General features: G+C 50.1%; 1 protein-coding gene across 1 annotated transcript in view; it reads left to right on the plus strand.

The window, feature by feature from the left end:
* Window positions 1-6718: 6718 nt before the first annotated feature.
* Window positions 6719-21312, plus strand: part of LOC129715398 (glycogen phosphorylase, muscle form-like) — a 56179-nt gene continuing 41585 nt past the window's right edge. The window contains exon 1 of the mRNA XM_055665290.1: window positions 6719-7066. Within this exon, the coding sequence (XP_055521265.1) occupies window positions 6824-7066 (243 nt within the window). The 5' untranslated portion in view covers window positions 6719-6823. The remainder of the gene's footprint in view (window positions 7067-21312) is intronic.

Below are 21312 nucleotides of genomic sequence, written 5' to 3' on the forward strand. Positions count from 1 at the left end.
AATGTGCACCGCGGTTGCTAGTCCACTCCCGAAGATGGGCGGCATTTTCAGAATATCTGGCCTGAGCTGTGTTGAGCCTCGCTGGCATTTAAAGGTTCAAATGCCGCCGTGTGCGGTCCAAAAAACGTGGTGGGTGGGGGGGGAATGACCGATGTCAACGTTTTCTATTCCTAGTTTCATGGGACTTTCATTACTCATCCCTCTCCTCTGCCGCAGGATGGTGTGTTTAGGTAGGAGCTGCAGATGCCGCTTCTCCGTTTGCTATTGTCTGTTACTATTGTAAAGCGACTTTATTACAACATGCTGCAATAACTCAGCGGGACAGGCAGCCTCCGAAGAAGGGACTCGACCCGAAATGTCACCCATTCATTCCTTCTCTCCAGAGATGCTGCCCGTCCTGCTGAGTTACTCCAGCATGTTGTGTCTATCTCCGGTGTAAACCAGCACCTGCAGTTCCTTCCTAGACACAGAGTATTTAATTGCTTTGTAGGGTAGAAACATAGAAATGAGGTGCAGGAGTAGGCCATTCGGCCCTTCGAGCCTGCACCGCCATTCAATATGATCATGGCTGATCATCCAACTCAGTATCCCGTACCTGCCTTCTCTCCATACCCTCTGATCCCCTTAGCCACAAGGGCCACATCTAACTCCCTCTTAAATATAGCCAATGAACTGGCCTCGACTACCCTCTGTGGCAGAGAGTTCCAGAGATTCACCACTCTCTGTGTGAAAAATGTTCTTCTCATCTCGGTTTTAAAGGATTTCCCCCTTATCCTTAAGCTGTGACCCCTTGTCCTGGACTTCCCCAACATCGGGGACAATCTTCCTGCATCTAGCCTGTCCAACCCCTTAAGAATTTTGTAAGTTTCTATAAGATCCCCTCTCAATCTACTAAATTCTAGAGAGTATAAACCAAGTCTATCCAGTCTTTCTTCATAAGACAGTCCTGACATCCCAGGAATCAGTACAAAAAAAATGGTACAACATTTTTTTTATTCGCAGGCATTACATCCCATTTAAAAGAATAGACACAAAATGCAGGAGAAACTCGGGGGCAGGCAGCATCTCCATATAACCATATAACAATTAAAGCACGGAAACAGGCCATCTCGGCCCTTCTAGTCCGTGCCGAACACTTATGCCCCTGTCCCATTTAGGAAACCTGAACGGAAACCTCTGGAGACTTTGCTCCCCACCCAAGGTTTCCGTGCGGTTCCCGGAGGTTTTTAGCAGTCTCCCAACCTACTTCCACTACCTGCAACCTCCGGCAACCACCTGCAACCTCCTGGGTGGGGCGCAAAGTCTCCAGAGGTTTCCGTTCAGGTTTCCTAAGTGGGACAGGGGCATTACTCTCGCCTAGTCCCATCTACCTGCACTCAGACCATAACCCTCCATTCCTTTCCCGTCCATATACCTATCCAATTTATTTTTAAATGATAAAATCGAACCTGCCTCCACCACTTCCACTAGAAGCTCATTCCACACAGCTACCACTTTCTGAGTAAAGAGTGAAGTCCCCCCTCATGTTACCCCGAAACTTTTGTCCCTTGGAGAGAAGATCACTCCCTGGACCCTTCTCTCCAGAGATGCTGCCCGTCCCGTGGAGTTTAACTCCAGCATTTTTTTGGTCTATCTTCGGTGTAAACCATCTGAGCTGTGTAAGTCTGAGTATAGTAGTTGGGATGTAATGTTAAAATTGTACAAGGCATTGGTGAGGCCAATTCTGCGGTATGGTGTACAATTTTGGTCGCCTAATTATAGGAAGGATGTCAACAAAATAGAGAGAGTACAGAGGAGATTTACTAGAATGTTGCCTGGGTTTCAGCAACTAAGTTACAGAGAAAGGTTGAACAAGTTAGGGCTTTATTCTTTGGAGCGCAGAAGGTTGAGGGGGGACTTGATAGAGGTTTTTAAAATGATGAGAGGGATAGACAGAGTTGACGTGGAAAAGCTTTTCCCACTGAGAATAGGGAAGATTCAAACAAGGGGACATGACATGAGAATGAAGGGACTGAAGTTTAGGGATAACATGAGGGGGAACTTCTTTACTCAGAGAGTGGTAGCTGTGTGGAATGAGCTTCCAGTGAAGGTGGTGGAGGCAGGTTCGTTTTTATCATTTTAAAATAAATTGGATAGTTATATGGATGAGAAGGGAATGGAGGGTTATGGTCTGAGCGCAGGTATATGGGACTAGGGGAGATTATGTGTTCGGCACGGACTAGAAGGGTCGAGATGGCCTGTTTCCGTGCTGTAATTGTTATATGGTTATATGACAATTTGCAGTTCCTCCCCACACTTGCTCCCTCAAACCCTGTTTTCACTTCGGTTGCAAAATCGGAGTCAATCTCCAGCTATTTTGCGTCTGTCCGCGAATCCATTGCACCACTGCTCATTGCATCTTGCTTTTTGCAGGCTCACTGATATCGCATTTTGTCAACGGATGAGCTTGCACCCCGCTGGCTGGTGCTATTGCAAAAGATAAATTAGCATTGGTATTAAAGGTCTGACATTCTGTGCATTTTTTTTTAAAAATTTTTTTTTGCTTTGGTTTTTAAATAGCTCGCCCTTTCGCTGCCCTCGCCTTGAGCTGTCGAAGCAGCCGGCCGCTCCTGCAAATGGACGTGATGGAATGCACGCCCGCTGTCCCCGGGGACTCCAAATCAGCGGGTCGGCCTTGACTGCGCGTGCGCAGAGGAGGATGTATCAAGGCTGGGGGGACTACAACTCCCGGCGTGCAGCGCGGGCGGTCTGTGACGTCGCGACCCGATTGGCCGCGCTGCTCTCGGGGGGAGACGAATAGAGGGGGCTGATTGGTCAGGGCACCACGTGGGGTTGGCGCTCCGGACCAGTGAGCAGGGGCGTGGCGAAGAGCGCCCATTGGTCGGCGCCCCTCCTGCCTATTGATAGGTCGCAGGTCTCGGTGAGGGGGGCGGGGCGCTGAATATTGATGAGGGGGCGGGGTTACGGCCCACTGTGGTGGAAAGGAACTGCAGATGCTGGCTGACACCAAAGGCAGACACACACAAAGTGCTGGAGTAACTCAGTGGGACAGGCAGCATCTCTGGAAGCGTCGCCCATTCCTTCCCTCCAGCGATGCTGGCGCCTGTCCCGCTGAGTTACTCCGGCTACAGACAGGAAGCGTCACAGCTGGTGTCCAGGACAAGGGGTCACAGCTTAAGGATAATGGGGAAATCCTTTAAAACCGAGATGAGAAGAACTTTTTTCACGCAGAGAATGGTGAATCTCTGGAACTCTCTGCCACAGAGGGTAGTTGAGGCCAGTTCATTGGCTATATTTAAGAGGGAGTTAGATGTGGCCCTTGTGGCTAAGGGGATCAGGGGGTATGGAGAGAAGGCAGGTACGGGATACTGAGTTGGATGATCAGCCATGATCATATTGAATGGCGGTGCAGGCTCGAAGGGCCGAATGGCCTCTACTCCTGCACCTAATTTCTATGTTTCTATGTCCTGGTGCCATCACAACAACCTAGAGCTCAATGCTCTTAAGACAGTAGAATTGATTCTAGACTTTAGGAGAGCTCTCACCCGACTCACCATCCACAACACCACAGTCACATCTGTGGAGTCTTTTAAGTTACTGGGAACTATCATCTCCAAGGACCTTGGGGGGGCTAACATCGACTCCACAGTCAAAAAGGCACAACAGAGGACATACTTCCTACAGCAGCTGAGGAAGCACAATCTGCCACAGGCAATGATGGTCCAATTCTACACGGCCATCGTAGAGTCTGTCATCACCTTCTCCATCATGGTCTGGTTTGGCTCAGCCACCAAGCACGACATGGAGGCTGCAGCGAATCACCTGATCAGCGGAGAAGGTTATTGGCTGCAACCTTCCCTCCATTGATGAACTGTACACTGCAAGGGCCAGGAAGGCGAGCGGGCAAGATCATCTCTGACCCCTCTCACTCTGGCCACAACTCTTTGAATCACTTCCCTCTGGAAGGCGACTCCGGACTGTCAAAGCTGCCACAGCCAGACATAAAAACAGTTTTTATCCAAGAGTAGTTGCTCTACTCAACAGCCAAAAATCTGTAGCCTCCCTTTGATCTGGTATTTTGTTGGTTCACATGCTTGATCAATGGTGTTTTATCTTTAATGTTTTCTTATTATTAATGTTTAGTGTTTTCTGAGTCATTCGTAACTGTCACTGTATGTCATGTTGTTACTTGTGGGCAGAGCATCAAGGCAAATTCCTTGTATGTGGATACTTGGCCAATAAACGTACTTACTTTCTTTTTGTGTCTGACTTCTGCCAAATATTGATGTTGTCAGCATCAGTTCAGAAAAGATTTACGAGGCTGTTGCCAGGACTAGAGGGTGTATAAGCAACAGGGGGAGGTTGGGAACAGGCTGGGTCTATTCCATGGGGCGCAGGAGGATGAGGGGCAATCTTACAGAGGTGTATAAAATCATGAGAGGAATAGATCGGGCAGAGTAGGGGAATCGAGGACCAGAGGACATAGGTTCAACGTGAAGGGGAAAAGGTTTAATAGGAATCTGAGGGGTAACCTTTTCACACAGGTGGGTGTATGGAACGAGCTGCCTGAGGAGGTAGTTGAGGCTGGGACCATCCCATCGTTTAAGAAAGTTAGACAGGTACATGGATAGGACAGGTTTGGAGGGATATGGACCAAGCGCAGGCAGGTGGGACTAGCATAGCTGGGACATTTTTGGCCGGTGTGAGCAAGTTGGGCCGAAGGGCCTGTTTCCACACTGTATCACTCTATGACTCTATGCCAATGAGGGGCGGGCTCTGTATAATGAGCTGGCCTCGTTAAAGAATGATGATTGGTGGGCGCCTGCTGAATATTGATAGCTTGCTGCATATTGATGAGGGGCAGGTGCTGAATATTCATCAGACGGCGCATCTTGATGAGGGGATTTGTTCTTAATCATTCTGCATCACCGTCTATATCTCTTGTTTCCCTCTCCCCAGACTGAAGAAGGGTCTCGACCCAAAACGTCACCTACTCCTTTCTCTGTAGATGCTGCCTCACCTGCTGAGTTTCTCCAGCATTTTTTGTCTACTTTAGAGATATGACACACACACACTGAACTTTTTTTCTCTATCCCATATATCATATTGTTTACAGCATACTATGCTTACATATCCTGTTGTGCTGCTTGCTGCAAGTAAGGATTTAATCGTTCTATCTGTGGGGCAAATGACAATGAAACTCTTGACTCTTGGTAAAGAGAGGTTTGGGCGACTGTGGATCTTGCTGTCAGATTTTCTGCTCGATTCTGCATCAAAGCAGCTGACTCTTGAATCTTGAATGTCGATGAGGGGGGTTGGGTGGGTTGCATATTAAAGAGAGGGAGGAGCGCCGCATATTAATGAGGGGGAGGGGTGCTGCACATTGATAAAGGGGGGGGTTGCATATTGATGAGAGGGACGGGCGCCACATATTGATGAATGGGGGGTCACATATTGATGAGGAGGGTGTGGCATTTCCTATAGATAAAGGGGGGGTTGCATATTGATAAGGGGGAGGAGTGCTGCACATTGATAAAGGGGGGGGGGTGCATATTGATGAGAGGGACTATTGATGAATGGGGGGTTGCATATTGATGAGGTGGTGTGGCATTTCATATTGATAAAGGGGGGGGTGCATATAGATAAAGGGGGGGGGGGGGGATTGCATATTGATAAAGGGGGGATTGCATATTGATAAAGGGGGGGCTGCATATTGATAAATGGGGGTGTGGAGCTGCATATTGATAAAGGGGGGGGGTTGCATATTGATAAAAGGGGGGGTTGCATATTGATAAAAGGGGGGGGGGTGCATATTGATAAGGGGGGGCTGCAGATTGATAAACAGGGGTGTGGAGCTGCAAATTGATAAAGGGGGGATTGCATATTGATGAAAGGGGGGGTTACATATTGATGAGAGGGGGGGTTGCATATTGCTAAAGGGGGGGTTGCATATAGATAAAGGGGGGGGATTGCATATTGATAAAGGGGGGGCTGCATATTGATAAACGGGGGTGTGGAGCTGCAAATTGTTAAAGGGAGGGGTTGCATATTGATAAAGGGGGGGGCTGCATATTGATAAACGGGGGTGTGGAGCTGCATATTGATAAAGGGGGGGTTGCATATTGATAAAGGGGGGGTTGCATATTGATGAGGGGGTGTGGCATTTCATATTGATAAAGGTGCTTGCTTTGATGCATTTCGTTGTCTCTGTACTGTACACTGACAATGACAATTAAATTGAATCTGAGGTGGGGTTGCATATTGATAAAGGGGGGGGTTGCATATTGATAAAGGGGGGTATGGCTTTGCTTATTGATAAACGGGGGTTGCATATTGATAAATGGGGGTTGCATGTTGATGGACAGAGTGGCTACATATGGATGAGAGGAGTGGCTACATATTGATGAGGAGGCGTGGATGCATATTGATGAGGGGGCGTGGATGCATATTGATGAAGGGGCCTGGATGCATATTGATGAGGGGGCGTGGATGCATATTGATGAGGGGGAGTGGCTGCATATTGATGAGGGGGAGTGGCTGCATATTGATGAAGGGGCGTGGATGCATATTGATGAGGGGGTGTGGATGCATATTGATGAGGGGGCGTGGATGCATATTGATGAGGGGGAGTGGCTGCATATTGATGAGGGGGAGTGGCTGCATATTGATGAGGGGGAGTGGCTGCATATTGATGAGGGGCGGGAAGCGGCAGCGTCGGTTCAGTCGCTAGCGGGCGGTCAGTCAGTCGGTCGGGGCGGCTGCAGCAACTCCTCCATCCGTCCGTCCGTCCAGCGGGCCAGTGCCACTAGACTACAGGGCAGACATGTCGCGGCCACTCACCGACATGGACCGGAGGAAGCAGATCAGCGTGCGGGGGCTGGCGGGCGTGGAGAACGTGACGGACATCAAGAAGAACTTCAACCGGCACCTGCACTTCACGCTGGTCAAGGACCGCAATGTGGCCACGACCCGGGACTACTACCAGGCCCTGGCCCACACCGTCCGGGACCACCTGGTCGGCCGCTGGATCCGCACCCAGCAGTACTACTATGAGAAAGACCCCAAGGTAAGGGGGCAGTGGGCAGGCAGGGGTTAAATATGCCTGGGAGGGTGTGTGTCAGTGAGCATTGAGGGGTTAAATGGGTCTAGGTGTGTGTGTGTGTGTCAGTGAGCATTGAGGGGTTTAAATGTGTCTGGGAGGGTGTGTCAGTGGGTAATGAGGGGTTAAATGTGTCTGGGAGGGTGTGTGTCCGTGGGCAACAAGGGGTTAAATGGGACTTAGACGGTGTGTGTCAGTGGGAATTATGGGGTTAAATGGGTCTGGGTGTCTGTCAGTGGGCATTGAGGGGTTAAAATGGGTCTGGGTGTCTGTCGGTGGGCAATGAGGGGTTAAATGTGGCTGGGAGGGTGTGTCAGTGGGTAATGAGGGGTTAAAATGGGTCTGGGTGTGTGTCAGTGGGCAATGAGGGGTTAAATGTGTCTGGGTGTCTGTCGGTGGGCATTATCATGGGTTAAAATGGGTCTCTGTGTGTATCAGTGGGCAATGAGGGGTTAAATGTGTCTTGGAGGGTGTGTGTCAGTGGGAATTATGGGGTTTAAATGGGTCTGGGTGTCTGTCGGTGGGCATTATCATGGGTTAAAATGGGTCTCTGTGTGTATCAGTGGGCAATGAGGGGTTAAATGTGTCTTGGAGGGTGTGTGTTAGGGGGCAATGAGGGGTTAGATGGGTCGGGGTGTCTGTCGGTGGGCAATGAGGGGTTAAATGTGTCTGTGTCAGTGGGAATTATAGGGTTAAATGGGTCTGGGTGTCTGTCGGTGGGCATTATCATGGGTTAAAATGGGTCTCTGTGTGTATCAGTGGGCATTAGAGGGTTGTCAGTGGGAATTATGGGGTTAAAATGTGTCTGTGTGTGTCAGTGGGCAATGAGCGGTTAAATGTGTCTGGGAGGGTGTGTCAGTGGGCAGTGAGGGGTTAAAATGGGTCTGGGTGTCTGTCGGTGGGCAATGAGAGGGTAAATGGGTCTTGGAGGGTGTGTCAGTGGGCATTGAGGGGTTAAATGTGTCTTAGAGGGTGTGTGTCAGTGGGCAATGAGGGGTTAAATGGGTCTTGGAGGGTGTGTCAGTGGGCATTGAGGGGTTAAATGTGTCTTAGAGTGTGTGTCAGTGGGCAATGAGGGGTTAAATGGGTCTGTGTGTCTGTCGGTGGGCATTATCATGGGTTAAAATGGGTCTCTGTGTGTATCAGTGGGAATTAGAGGGATGTCAGTGGACATTATGGGGTTAAAATGGGTCTGGGTGTGTGTGTCAGTGGGCAATGAGGGGTTAAATGGGCCTGGGAGGGGTGTGTCAGTGGGCATTGAGGGGTTAAAATGGGTCTGGGTGTCTGTCGGTGGGCAATGAGGGGTTAAATGTGGCTGGGAGGGTGTGTCAGTGGGTAATGAGGGGTTAAATGGGTCTGGGTGTGTGTCAGTGGGTAATGAGGGGTTAAAATGTGTCCGGGTGTGTGTCAGTGGGCAATGAGCGGTTAAATGTGTCTGGGAGGGTGTGTCAGTGGGCAGTGAGGGATCTCAGTGTGAATTATGGGGTTAAAATGTGTCGGTGTGTGTGTCAGTGGGCATTGAGGGGTTAAAATGGGTCTGGGTGTCCGTCGGTGGGCATTATCATGGGTTAAAATTGGTCTGGGTGTGTGTCAGTGGGCATTAGAGGGATGTCAGTGGACATTATGGGGTTTTTCACACAGAGAGTGGTGAATCTCTGGAACTCTCTGCCACAGAGGGTAGTTGAGGCCACAGTTCGTTGGCTATATTTAAGAGGGAGTTAGATGTGGCCCTTGTGGCTAAGGGGATCAGGGGGTATGGAGAGAAGGCAGGTATGGGATACTGAGTTGGATGATCAGCCATGATCATATTGAATGGCGGTGCAGGCTCGAAGGGCCGAATGGCCTACTCCTGCACCTAATTTCTATGTTTCTAAAATGGGTCTGGGTGTGTGTCAGTGGGCACTGAGGGGTTACATGTGTCTGGGAGGGTGTGTCAGTGGGCAATGAGGGGTTAAAATAGGTCTAGGTGTATGTCAGTGGGCATTAGGGGGATGTCAGTGGGCATTATGGGGTTAAAAAAGGCTCTGGGGGTAGGTTTGTGTCAGTGGGCATTATGGGATAAAAATGGCTCTGGGAGGGCGTTTCAGTGGACATTAGGGGGTTAAAATGGGTCTAGGTGTGTATGTCAGAGGGCATTATGGGGTTAAAATGGCTCTAGGTGTATGTCAGTGGGCATTAGAGGGATGTCAGTGGGCATTGAGGGGTTAAAATGGGTCTGGGTGCATGTCTGGGTATTATGGGGTAAAATGGCTCTGGGAGGGGTGTGTCAGTGGGCAATGAGGGGTTAAATAGGTCTAGGTGTATGTCAGTGGGCATTAGGGGATGTCTGGGCATTATGGGGTTAAAAATAGCTCTGGGGGTGGGGGGTGTCAGTGGGCATTGGGGGTGTCAGTGGGCATGTTAAGGGGTGGCAGTGGGCAATGATGGGTTAAACATGGCTCTGGTAGTGTCAGTGGGCATTAGATGTGTCAGTGGACATTACTGGGTTAAAATGGGTCTGGGGGTGGGTGTGTGGCAGTGGGCATTGAGGGGTTAAAAATGACTGGGATGTGTGTCAGTGGTCATTGGGATGGGGTGGCAGTGGGCATGGAAGGTACTGGAGGATGTGTTAGTGGGCATTGCGAGGTTAAAAATGGCACGGGGTTGTGTCAGTGGCCATTGAGAGTCTTAGAGGGCATTGGGAAGGGGTGGCAATGGGCCTGGAGCCTGCAGGATGGTTTGTTAGTATGTATTGAGGGGTAACAGCGGGTAGTGGGCATTGAGAAGGTGGCAGTGGGCATTGAGTGATTGAAAATAGCGTGAGGGATGTGTCAGTGGGCATTTGGGCTGTATTAGTGGGCATTAGGGGAGTGTCAGTGGGCATGGTGACTGCTGGATTCAGATTCAGATTCAATTTTAATTGTCATTGTCAATGTACAGTACAGAGACAACGAAATGCATTAGGGGGTGGGCGTTGGGCATGCCAGTGGGCATTGGGCATTGAGAGGTTGAGAATGGCTCGGGGATGTGGCAGTGGGCATTGGGTGTGTCAGTAGGCACGGGGAGAGTGTCCGTTGGCATTGACTGTCTGAGTGGGCGTTGTAGACTGGTGTTGGGGTGGGTATCAGTGGGTATTGGGTGGCAGTGGGCATGGTGAGAGGGTGGCCCACACCCTGCTTGACCACCTGGTTGGCCGCTTGGTCCGCACCCAGCAGAAGGACCCCAAAGTGAGGGGGGGGGGTTGGGGGGGGTGGAAGAGGTGTCGGTGGGAGTCGGCAAGGGGCGAGTGGGCATTGAGGGGTGTCAATGGGGTGTATTTGGACATCGGGAAGGTTAGTTAGTGGGCATTATGAGTCTCAATGGGGCATGGAGGTTGTGTAAGTGGGGCATTGGATGTCAGTGGGTATCGGGTGTGGCGGTGGGCATGGGCAGGGTATTAGTGGGCATTGGAATGCTGCTCGTGGACATAATGTATCACTGGGATGCAAGTGGAGCACTGGGAAGATGGCTGTTGGCATTGAGCGTATAAGCGGGCAAGGGAAGGGGTGGCAGTGGTGATGGAGACCTCTGGAAGGGTGCCAGTGGGCATTGGGCAGGGGTATGTGGATAAAGAGGGTGTCTCGGTTGCCGGTTGGTGGGCACTGGAGTGGGGTTGCCAGTGGGACATTGGGTAAACCCTGTCCCAGTGCCCGCTGGTGTGAGCATCACTGTGCGATGGGTAACAGCAAGCTCTGACATCGGGGTGGGCACATGTTGGCATTTTTTGGTTGCCACAGTACATTGGGCGGGGGCTGGCCACCAACAGATATGGCTGGGTGCCACCATGTCACCTCGGTTCACAGTAGTTGTGGGAGCTGCATTGGTGGTGTTTAGTCTGCAGTTGGAAGCATTTTTGTTTTCCAATCTGTGTTATCCAATTAACGAAAAGTCCAGACATGACCACAATTAAGACACCCCCAGTATACTGATACAGGATACAAGGTTTAACGTTTAGTGCAAGATAAAGTCCGATTAATGATAGTTCGAACGTTTCCAATGAAGTAGCTAGGAGGTCAGGGTCGTTCTCTACCCTGGTCTCTGGCGGTGCTCACAATGCCAGAGACACGGGTTCGATCCTGACCGCGGGTGCTGTCTGTGCAGAGTTTTACATTCTCCCCGTGACCCGTGTGGGTTTTATCCAGGTGCCCCGGTTTACTACAAAGATGTACAGGTTTCTAGGTTGATTGGCTTTGCTAAGTTCTTCACCAAATTCTCTTTGGTAATTAAATCTCATAGGAAACATAGAAAATAGGCCCTTCGAGCCATTGAATATGACCACGGCTGATCATCCAGAATCAGTACCCCGTTCCTGTTTTCTCCCCCACATCCCTTGAGCCCGAAGAGCTAAATCTAAAAGCCCTGTCCCACTGTACGAGTTCATTCAAAGAGCTCTCCCGAGTTTGCCCAGATTCGAACTCTGAGATTTACGGTAATGGCCGCTCGTCGGTACTCGGGGCTCTCGTGGATTGCCAACTCTCTCGCTCCCAAATAAGGGACAGAAGGTCAAAATACGGGATGAATTCCAGACGGCAATTCGTTGACCCACTCGGCCGTGGCTGGGTGAATGATGAGTTGGCCCCGGGTGCTGGACTGCACACAAAGCCCAGCCAATGGGCCAGCTGAGGAGTTTTGGCGGGGGGGGGGGGGGGGGGGGGGGGGGGGCGCGCAAAGTCCGGCGCCCCGTCCAACTCATGAACGGCCGTGAGAAGGAGGGGTGGTGATGGTGGTGGTGTTGGCAGTCAACGAAGGTCCGAAGGTCGGACAGCTGGCCGGGCTGCCGACCAACAGGGCCACTGGCGAGGTGCTGCTGCTGCACTCCATGGGCTGCACCACGTCGGGATGGGCGCTCTGACCCAACATTCCCTTCGACCCGAGTAGTAACGGTCAAATACGGGACGAGGGCGGTCCCGTACGGGACAAACCAGTTTAGCCCAATATACGGGATGTCCCGGCTAATGCAGGACAGTTGGCGACCTTAGGTATTGGACTGGTAGGGACGAGTCTGTGTGTATAACACTGGGGCGACAGAGCTGTCTTTTCACAACCTTGAGCTTTAGGTTGTTCAGATTCAGATTCAATTTTAATTGTCATTGTCAGTGTACAGTACAGAGACAACGAAATGCATTACAGAAACGAAACTCAGCTGTTCATGAGTTTGGAATAAGATCACCGCAGATCTCTGAACGTAGCAAAGATGTGTCTCATCTCCCTGACTGAGGCTAGGGATGGGATGGCTACAGATGTCTGACTAACTGGCCAGCCTGCATGTAAAAGAGAGGAGTCCTTACTGTGGCTGTATGAAGTGTGCACCAGTGTGGCTGCCTCTGGCACCCTGGGGAGGATAAATTGCCCTTGCAAGAATTCCAGGACAGGTTTACAGCAAAGATACCCTGCACTCCAAAGGTCAAACGATGAGGAGAGATTACAGCGACCAGGCTTGTATTCCCAGTACCATCAAAGGTTAAGGGTCGACGTGCCGGAATTTATTTTTAGCACTTTGAAATGCATCCGAATTGGGTGGCAAGGAATGATCTTAATAAGCTGCCCGGGATATGTTTTAGTTTCAAGGTTTTGGGTCGAGACCCTTCTTCAGTTCAGACTGTATCGATATGTTATGTTCAGCCTTTCTGTATTTCGGAGGCCCTCTAGCTATCAATATTCTCTAGCTGAGAATATTCTACTTGGAAATGATAAGCCTTTGCTCGCTAGGGATGTGAAGAGGTTTGAAGCAATAACATGGGCGGGTTCTGCACCAAAAGCTCATCGTCTCAGCGGCCGATGCAGCAGTCTGCTCGGAGCTGAGCATGCAGGGGCTCGTAGCCGCAGCGATCAATCACGAGCGACAGCCCGTGAAAAGAGATCTGCGCCTCCCCAAGGTTAAACAGGGGACATTCGGAATCGCCAGACACAAAATCCTGGAGTAACTCAGCGGAACAGACAGGCAGTGGCACTGGCGAGAAGGAATGGGCGACATTTCGGGGCCGAGACACTTCTTCAGACTGAGGGTCGGGGGAAGAGGGACTCCATAAGAGGTATTAGAAGGGTCAGGTGTGAAAACGGCAGATTAGCCCCATATGGTGATGAGGAAATGGAGCTGAGAGGGAGGTGACATCACTGAAGGAGGGCCTCGACCCGAAACGGCACCAATCCCTCCTTGTCCAGAGATGCTGCCTGTCCCGCTGAGTTACTCCACCATTTTGTGTCCATCTGCGGTGCAAGCCAGCAACTGCAGTTCCTTCCTGCACGGTGATATTGAACCAGGAGGACAGTTGAGAACTAGGATAGACAATAGGTGCAGGAGGAGGCCATTCGGCCCTTCGAGCCAGCACTGACATTTAATGTGATTCAGATTCAGATTCAATTTTAATTGTCATTGTCAGTGTACAGTACAGAGACAACGAAATGCATCATGGCTCAAACAGTACCCCGTTCCTGCCTTCTACCCGTACCCCCTGACTCCGTTATCTCTTTAAGAGCCCTATCTAGCTCTCTCTAGAAAGTATCCAGAAATCCGTCCTCCACCACCCTCTGAGGCAGAGAATTCCACAGACTCACAACTCTCTGTGTGAAAAAGTGTTTCCTCATTTCTGTTCAAAATGGCTTACCCCTCATTCTTAAACTGTGTGGCCCCTGTTTCTGGACTCCACCAACATCGCACACCTGCATCCTGCCTCTAGCGTGTCCAAACTCTTAATAATCTTACATAGAAACATAGAAATTAGGTGCAGGAGTAGGCCATTCGGCCCTTCGAGCCTGCACCGCCATTCAATATGATCATGGCTGATCATCTAACTCAGTATCCTGTACCTGCCTTCTCTCCATACCCTCTGATCCCCTTAGCCACAAGGGCCACATCTAACTCCCTCTTAAATATAGCCAATGAACTGTCCTCGACTACCCTCTGTGGCAGAGAGTTCCAGAGATTCACCACTCTCTGTGTGAAAAAAGTTCTCATCTCGGTTTTAAAGGATTTCCCCCTTATCCTTAAGCTGTGACCCCTTGTCCTGGACTTCCCCAACATCGGGAGCAATCTTCCTGCATCTAGCCTGTCCAACCCCTTAAGAATTTTGTAAGTTACATGTTCCAATAAGCTCCCCCTCTCATTAGAAGAACTCCAGAGTGTACAAGCCCAGCCGCTCCATTCTCTCAGCATATGACAGTCCCGCCATCCCGGGAATTAACCTGGTGAACCTACGCTGCAGCCCCTCAATAGCAAGAATGTGCGGGATGGACAGAGAGAGGGAAAGCAAGGGCTACTTGAAGTTGGAGTGTTCATACGGCTGGGTTAGAAGCTGCCCGGGATCGAGGTGGGTCTGAAGCAAGCAAGGGATGTGCAGAAATTACATTCCTGCTTTCCCAGTGAAAGGCCTGGATAGAGTGAATGTGGAAAGGGGGTTTCCACTCGTGGGAGAGTCTAGGACCAGAGGGCACAGCCTCAGAATAAAAGGACCTACCTTTAGAAAGGAGATGAGGAGGAATGTCTTTGGTCAGAGGGTGATGGTGAATCTGTGGAATTCTTTGCCACAGACGGCTGTGGAGGCCACAAGTCAGTGGATATTTTTAAGACAGAGTGACATTCTCGATTAATGCGGGTGTCAGGGCTTATGGGGAGAAGGCAGGAGAATGGGGATGAGAGGGAAAGATACTTCAGCCATGTTTGAGTGGCGCATAGACCTGATGGGCCGAATGGCCTAATTCTGCTCCTAGAACCTATGAAGATGAATTTTCCACCCTTCCCTTTCCTTCACATCTCCACCAGATCAATTCCTGGAGAGAGAGGGGGAGTGAGAGAGAGAGGGAGGGAGGGAGGGGAGGAGGGGGTGGGGAGGGAGTGGGTGTGAGAGAGAGAGAGAGAGAGAACACACTAACAGTAAAGGGAGATGAATGAGAGAGGTGAACGTTACAGATGCAGCTTGAGAACAGGCCCTTCGGCCCACCGTGTCCGCACTGGCCAGCGATCACCCCATACTAGCACTATCCTACACACTAGTGGGGGTTTACAATTTACAGAAGCCAATTAACCTGCAAACCTGCACATCTTTTGAAGTTTGGAGAACGTGCAAACTACTCAAAGTCACACACACACAGAGACGGACACACACAGAGACAGACATGCACGCGCGCACACACACACACACACACACACACACACACACACACACACACACACACACACACACACACACACACACACACACACACTCTCTCTGTCTCGCTGTGAGGCAATGGCTGTCCTACTCAGGGCTTCACTGACGGGCGGTGAAGTGCAAGAGGGATTTGGGAAACAATAGGCAATAGGTGCAGGGGTCGGCCATTTGGCCCTTTGAGCCAGCACTGCCATTCAATGTGATCATGGATGGTCATCCCCAATCAGTACCCCGTTCCCGCCATCTCCCCATATCCCCTGACTCTGCTCACTATCTTTAAGAGCCCTATCCAGCTCTCTCTTGAAAGTATCCAGAGAACCGCCCTCCGAGGCAGAGAATTCCACAGACACTCGCAACTCTCTGTATGAAAAAGTGTTTCCTCGTCTCCGCTCTAAATGGCTTACCCCTTATTCTTAAACTGTGTGTGGCCCCTGTTTCTGGAGTCCCCCAATATCGGGAACATGCCTGTCTAAGAGAGAGTTAGATAGAGCTCTAGGGGCTAGTGTAGTCGAGGGATATGACTTCAGGGGACATGACTTCAGAATTAAGGGACAGAAGTTTAGGGGTAATATGAGGGGGAACTTCTTTATGCAGAGAGTGGTAGCGGTGTGGAATGAGCTCCCAGTGGAAGTGGTGGAGGCAGGTTCATTGGTATCATTTAAAATAAATTGGATAGGCATATGGATGAGAAGGGTATGGAGGGTTATGGTATGAGTGCAGGCAGGTGGGACTAAGGGGAAAAAAATTTGTTCGGCATGGACTTGTAGGGCCGAGATGGCCTGTTTCCGTGCTGTAATTGTTATATGGTTATATGGTTATATATGGGGAGAAGGCAGGCACGGGTTATTGATAGGGGACGATCAGCCGTGATCACAATGAATGGCGGTGCTGGCTCGAAGGGCCGAATGGCCTCCTCCTGCACCTATTTTCTATGTTTCCTGCCTCTAGCGTGTCCAAACCCTTCATAATCTTATATGTTTCAATAAGATCCTTCTAAATTCACAGAGTGTACAAGCCCACAGCCGCTCCATTCTCTCAGCATATGACAGTCCCGCCATCCCGGGAATTAACCTTGTAAACCTAATTCCCTGTAGCAGCAGGCAAAGTGGTCGCCTGATACCCGGGCAAGCTGCGCCTCAGACCCTTTGACCTTTTGGAGGAGGCCTATTTTTACCCTGAGGTGGGGGTGAGGAGAGCTGTCTTTCCTTTCAACCTGCTCTGCCCTCCCGACCCCAGGCAGATTGAAATGCCAACAAAATGTCAGGGGTCGGGCCTTGAGTTCTCCTTGAGTTGCAACTAATTGCTGATCTCAACTTGGCACAAGATCATAGCTCTGCCTCTGTCGCCTGCAGACCAGCCTTTTTAACTTTAGTTTAGAGATACAGCGCGGAAACAGGCCCTTCTTCCCAACCATTCCGCACTGACCAGCGATCCCCGCACGCTAACGCTATCCTTCGTAGACAGAAATGCTGGAGAAACTCAGCGAGTGAGGCGGCATCTCTGGAGAGAAGGAGTAGGCGACGTTTCGGGTCGAGACCCTTCCTCAGACTGAAGTACAGGTGTCCCACTATCCTTCACACACTAGGGGACAATTTATACATTCATACCAAGCCAATTAATCTACAAACCTGCACGTCTTTGGAGTGTGGGAGGAAACCGGAGCTCCCGGAGAAAACCCACGCAGGTCACGGGGAGAACGTGCAAACTCTGTACAGACAGCACCCGTAGTCAGGATCGAACTCGGGTCTCTGGCGCTGAAAGGCAGCAGCTTTACTGCTGTGACGCGATTTAACCTGGCATTGGCTGCATTTAACCTTCTGGAGTTGATCTATTGAGACGGCAGCCTTGGAGATATAGAGTGATACAGCATAGAAACAGGCCCTTAGGCCCATCTTGCCCACCCCGACCAACATGTCCCAGCTACACTATTCCCACCTGCCTGCGTTTGGCCCATATCCCTCTAGTCTAAACCTAGCCTTACCATGTAACATAGAAACATAGAATATAGGTGCAGGAGTAGGCCATTCGGCCCTTCGAACCAGAACCGCCATTCAATCTGATCGTGGCTGATCATGCAAAATCAGTACCCCGTTTCTGCTATCTCTCCATATCCCTTGATTCCGTTAGCCCTAAGAACTAAATCTTACGTTGACCACATCGCCCCGATTCTGGCCTCTCCCCACTGGCTCCCTGTGCGTTTCCGAATACATTTCAAGATCCTTCTTTATGTTTACAAAGCCCTCAATGGGCTCGCCCCCATCTACATCAAAAGTCTGCTCACCCACCACACCACCTCCAGGTCCCTCAGATCGGCCGACTTGGGGTTGCTGAACATCTAGGCATAAGCTTTGGGGCGATCGACCGTGCCTTTGCGGTTGCAGCTCCTAGACTGTGGAACAGCATCCCCCCCCTTCCCATCAGAACTGCCCCCTCCATCGACTCCTTTAAGTCGAGACTTGAAAATTATCTTTACTCTCATAGAAACATAGAAATTAGGTGCAGGAGTAGGCCATTCGGCCCTTCGAGCCTGCACCGCCATTCAATATGATCATCCAACTCAGTATCCCGTACCTGCCTTCTCTCCATACCCCCCCGATCCCTTTAGCCACAAGGGCCACATCTAACTCCTTCTTAAATATTGCCAATGAACTGTGGCCTCAACTACCCTCTGCGGCAGAGAGTTCCAGAGATTCACCACTCTCTGTGTGAAAAAAGTTCTTCTCATCTCGGTTTTAAAGGATTTCCCCCTTATCCTTAAGCTGTGTGACCCCTTGTCCTGGACTTCCCCAACATCGGGAACAATCTTCCTGCATCTAGCCTGTCCAAACCCTTAAGAATTTTGTAAGTTTCTATAAGATCCCCTCTCAATCTTCTAAATTCTAGAGAGTATAAACCAAGTCTACCCAGTCTTTCTTCATAAGACAGTCCTGACATCCCAGGAATCAGTCTGGTGAACCTTCTCTGCACTCCCTCTATGGCAATAATGTCCTTCCTCAAATTTGGAGACCAAAACTGTACGCAATACTCCAAGTGTGGTCTCACCAAGACCCTGTACAACTGCAGTAGAACCTCCCTGCTCCTATACTCAAATCCTTTTGCAATGAAAGCTAACATACCATTCGCGAGCCTCTCAAGCCTTTCTTGACGTCCTCTGAGGGAGGGCTACCTGTCTGTATTTGTGTATGTACTTAATCTATGAACCACTGTTGTATAACATTAGTACCTCCACTTTGGTCAACGAGAGGTGTTTTTTTAAATGTGCTGTAGAAATAAAAGTGACTTGACTTGACTAACTCTCTCTTGAAAACAACCATTGAATCGGATCCAAAACCTCCAGTGAATATACCGGGTCCAAATGTTTTTTTTTTCCCACTGTTGTGACTGTATCTGCCTCAACTACCTCCTCCACACGCCCGTCCATGTAATGCTCTGCGGGCCAGAAATGTCGCTGGCCAGAAATGCCGCTGGCTCCATGAAAGCTTTCTTGGAAGAGGCCCCAGAAATGTGGTTGGGCTCCGAAGCAAATGGCGTCTGTGCTGAGTCAGCGTTTGATCCTGGCACAGCTGAAGCACTCTCCTCGCATCTACCGCTTGCTTGTGGTACTTTTTCATTGTTTACTTTTAGCCTGGTTTTGTTTTGTTTTAGCAGATTTGTTTAGGCTTGTTTTTAGTTTCAGCTTGTTAGTTTTATCTTGCTTTATCATAGTTTTAGCTATACGCTGAGAGACTGGAGCGGCTGGGCTTGTACACTCTGGAGTCTAGAAGGATCAGAGGGGATCTGATTGAAGCATATAAGATTATTAAGGGTTTGGACACACTAGAGGCAGGAAACGTGTTCCCGATGTTGGGGGAGTCCAGAACCAGAGGCCACACACACACACACACACACAGTTTAAGAATACAGGGTCGGCCATTTAGAACGGAGACGAGGAAACACTTTTTCTCGCAGAGAGTTGTGAGTCTGTGGAATTCTCTGCCTCAGAGGGCGGTGGAGGCCGGTTCTCTGGATACTTTCAAGAGAGAGCTGGATAGGGATCTGAAAGATAGTGGAGTCAGGGGATATGGGGAGAAGGAACGGGGTACTGATTATGGATGATCAGCCATGATCACAGTGAATGGCGGTGCTGGCTCGATGGGCTGAATGGCCTCTACTCCTGCACCTATTGTTTATTGCTTTGAGTTTTAGTTTGCTTTGAGTTTCATCTTGGTTCTGATTTTGGTTTGCTTCTGCCTTACCTCAGTGATACAGCATGGAAACAGGCCCTTCGGCCCACTGAGCCCGTGCAGACCATCGCACGCCCATTCACAATGGTTCCATGTTATCCCAATTTCACATCCGCTCCCTACACAGTTTTTACCACGAGGGCCAATTAACCTGCAAACTCGCATGTCTTTGGGGGAAACCGGAGCACCCGGAGGAAACCCAGACGGTCCCAGGGAGAAGGGATAACACGGACCGACGCACCCTAGGCCAGAATCGAACCTGGGTCTTTCACCGCCAGTCCACCCACCGCAAGGAAGATTAGTGCTGTCTTCTCAGTGGCACGACCACGCAATCCTGCCCACTTACTAGACACGGCAGGTCGAACCAGCTCGAGTTATCCACCATTTTGTGTCTATCTTCATTACAAAGCAGCCTCTGCAGTTCCTTCCGACACATGCTTGCTGGGTCTGCTACTGTGCAGTGGACGGGAGCAGGTCTCGGCGGCAAAGAAACTCCGCCATCAATACAGATATCGAGGGAGGAAGACTAGATGAGGGGGAGACAGTGTACAAACTTTAAAGAGGGTCCACTCAGTGCAAAAATATCTCTTGCATAGAAACATAGAAATTAGGTGCAGGAGTAGGCCATTCGGCCCTTCGAGCCTGCACCGCCATTCAATATGATCATGGCTGATCATCCAACTCAGTATCCCGTACCTGCCTTCTCTCCATACCCCCTGATCCCCTTAGCCACAAGGGCCACATCTAACTCCCTCTTAAATATAGCCAATGAACTGGCCTCAACTACCCTCTGTGGCAGAGAGTTCCAGAGATTCACCACTCTCTGTGTGAAAAAAGTTCTTCTCATCTCGGTTTTAAAGGATTTCCCCCTTATCCTTAAGCTGTGACCCCTTGTCCTGGACTTCCCTAACATCGGGAACAATCTTCCTGCATCTAGCCTGTCCAACCCCTTAAGAATTTTGTAAGGTTCTATAAGATCCCCCCCTCAATCTCCTAATCTTCTAGAGAGTATAAACCAAGTCTATCCAGTCTTTCTTCATAAGACAGTCCTGACATCCCAGGAATCAGTCTGGTGAACCGTCTCTGCACTCCCTCTATGGCAATAATGTCCTTCCTCAGATTTGGAGACCAAAACTGTACGCAATACTCCAGGTGTGGTCTCACCACTCTTGCATTGGAAGAGTCCTCGAGTTGTACAGCACGGAAACAGGCCCTTCGGTCCACATCACCCATGCTGGCCAAAGTACAGACCAGAGTTAGTTCCACCTGCCTTTCTGTGGTCCCCTATCTCTCCAAATGTTTTCTATTTGGAGTATTGAGTGTTCTGGTCGCTGCCGTTGCAGGAGAGGTGTGAGGCCTTTGGAAGGTGGCTGTCTCCCTGAAGGTGGGCTGCAGGAACTGTACAAAGACTGGCAGAGAAGGCAGAGGGGTATATCTGCCTTCATCGGCCGGGGCTTTGAGTACAAGAGCCATGTGGCAACGTTGGCTCGGACACCTCTGTCCAAGTCTGTCCAATCTCTCCCTGCAGCTGAAACCATCTCATCCAGGCAACACTCTGGATTGAAGAAAGTTATAAGTTTCTTGCAAGTTTGAGTATAGAAGTTGGGATGTAATGTTAAAATTGTACAAGGCATTGGTGAGTTATATGGATGGGAAGGGAATGGAGGGTTATGGTCTGAGCACAGGTATATGGGACATGGGGAGATTATGTGTTCGGCACGGACTAGAAGGGTCGAGATGGCCTGTTTCCGTGCTGTAATTGTTATATGGTTATAGCCCTGACCCATGGTACGAGTTCATTCCAAGAACTCTCCCGAGTTTAAAA

Source organism: Leucoraja erinacea, unplaced genomic scaffold, assembly GCF_028641065.1.
Source record: "Leucoraja erinacea ecotype New England unplaced genomic scaffold, Leri_hhj_1 Leri_115S, whole genome shotgun sequence".
Taxonomy (NCBI): domain Eukaryota; kingdom Metazoa; phylum Chordata; class Chondrichthyes; order Rajiformes; family Rajidae; genus Leucoraja; species Leucoraja erinaceus.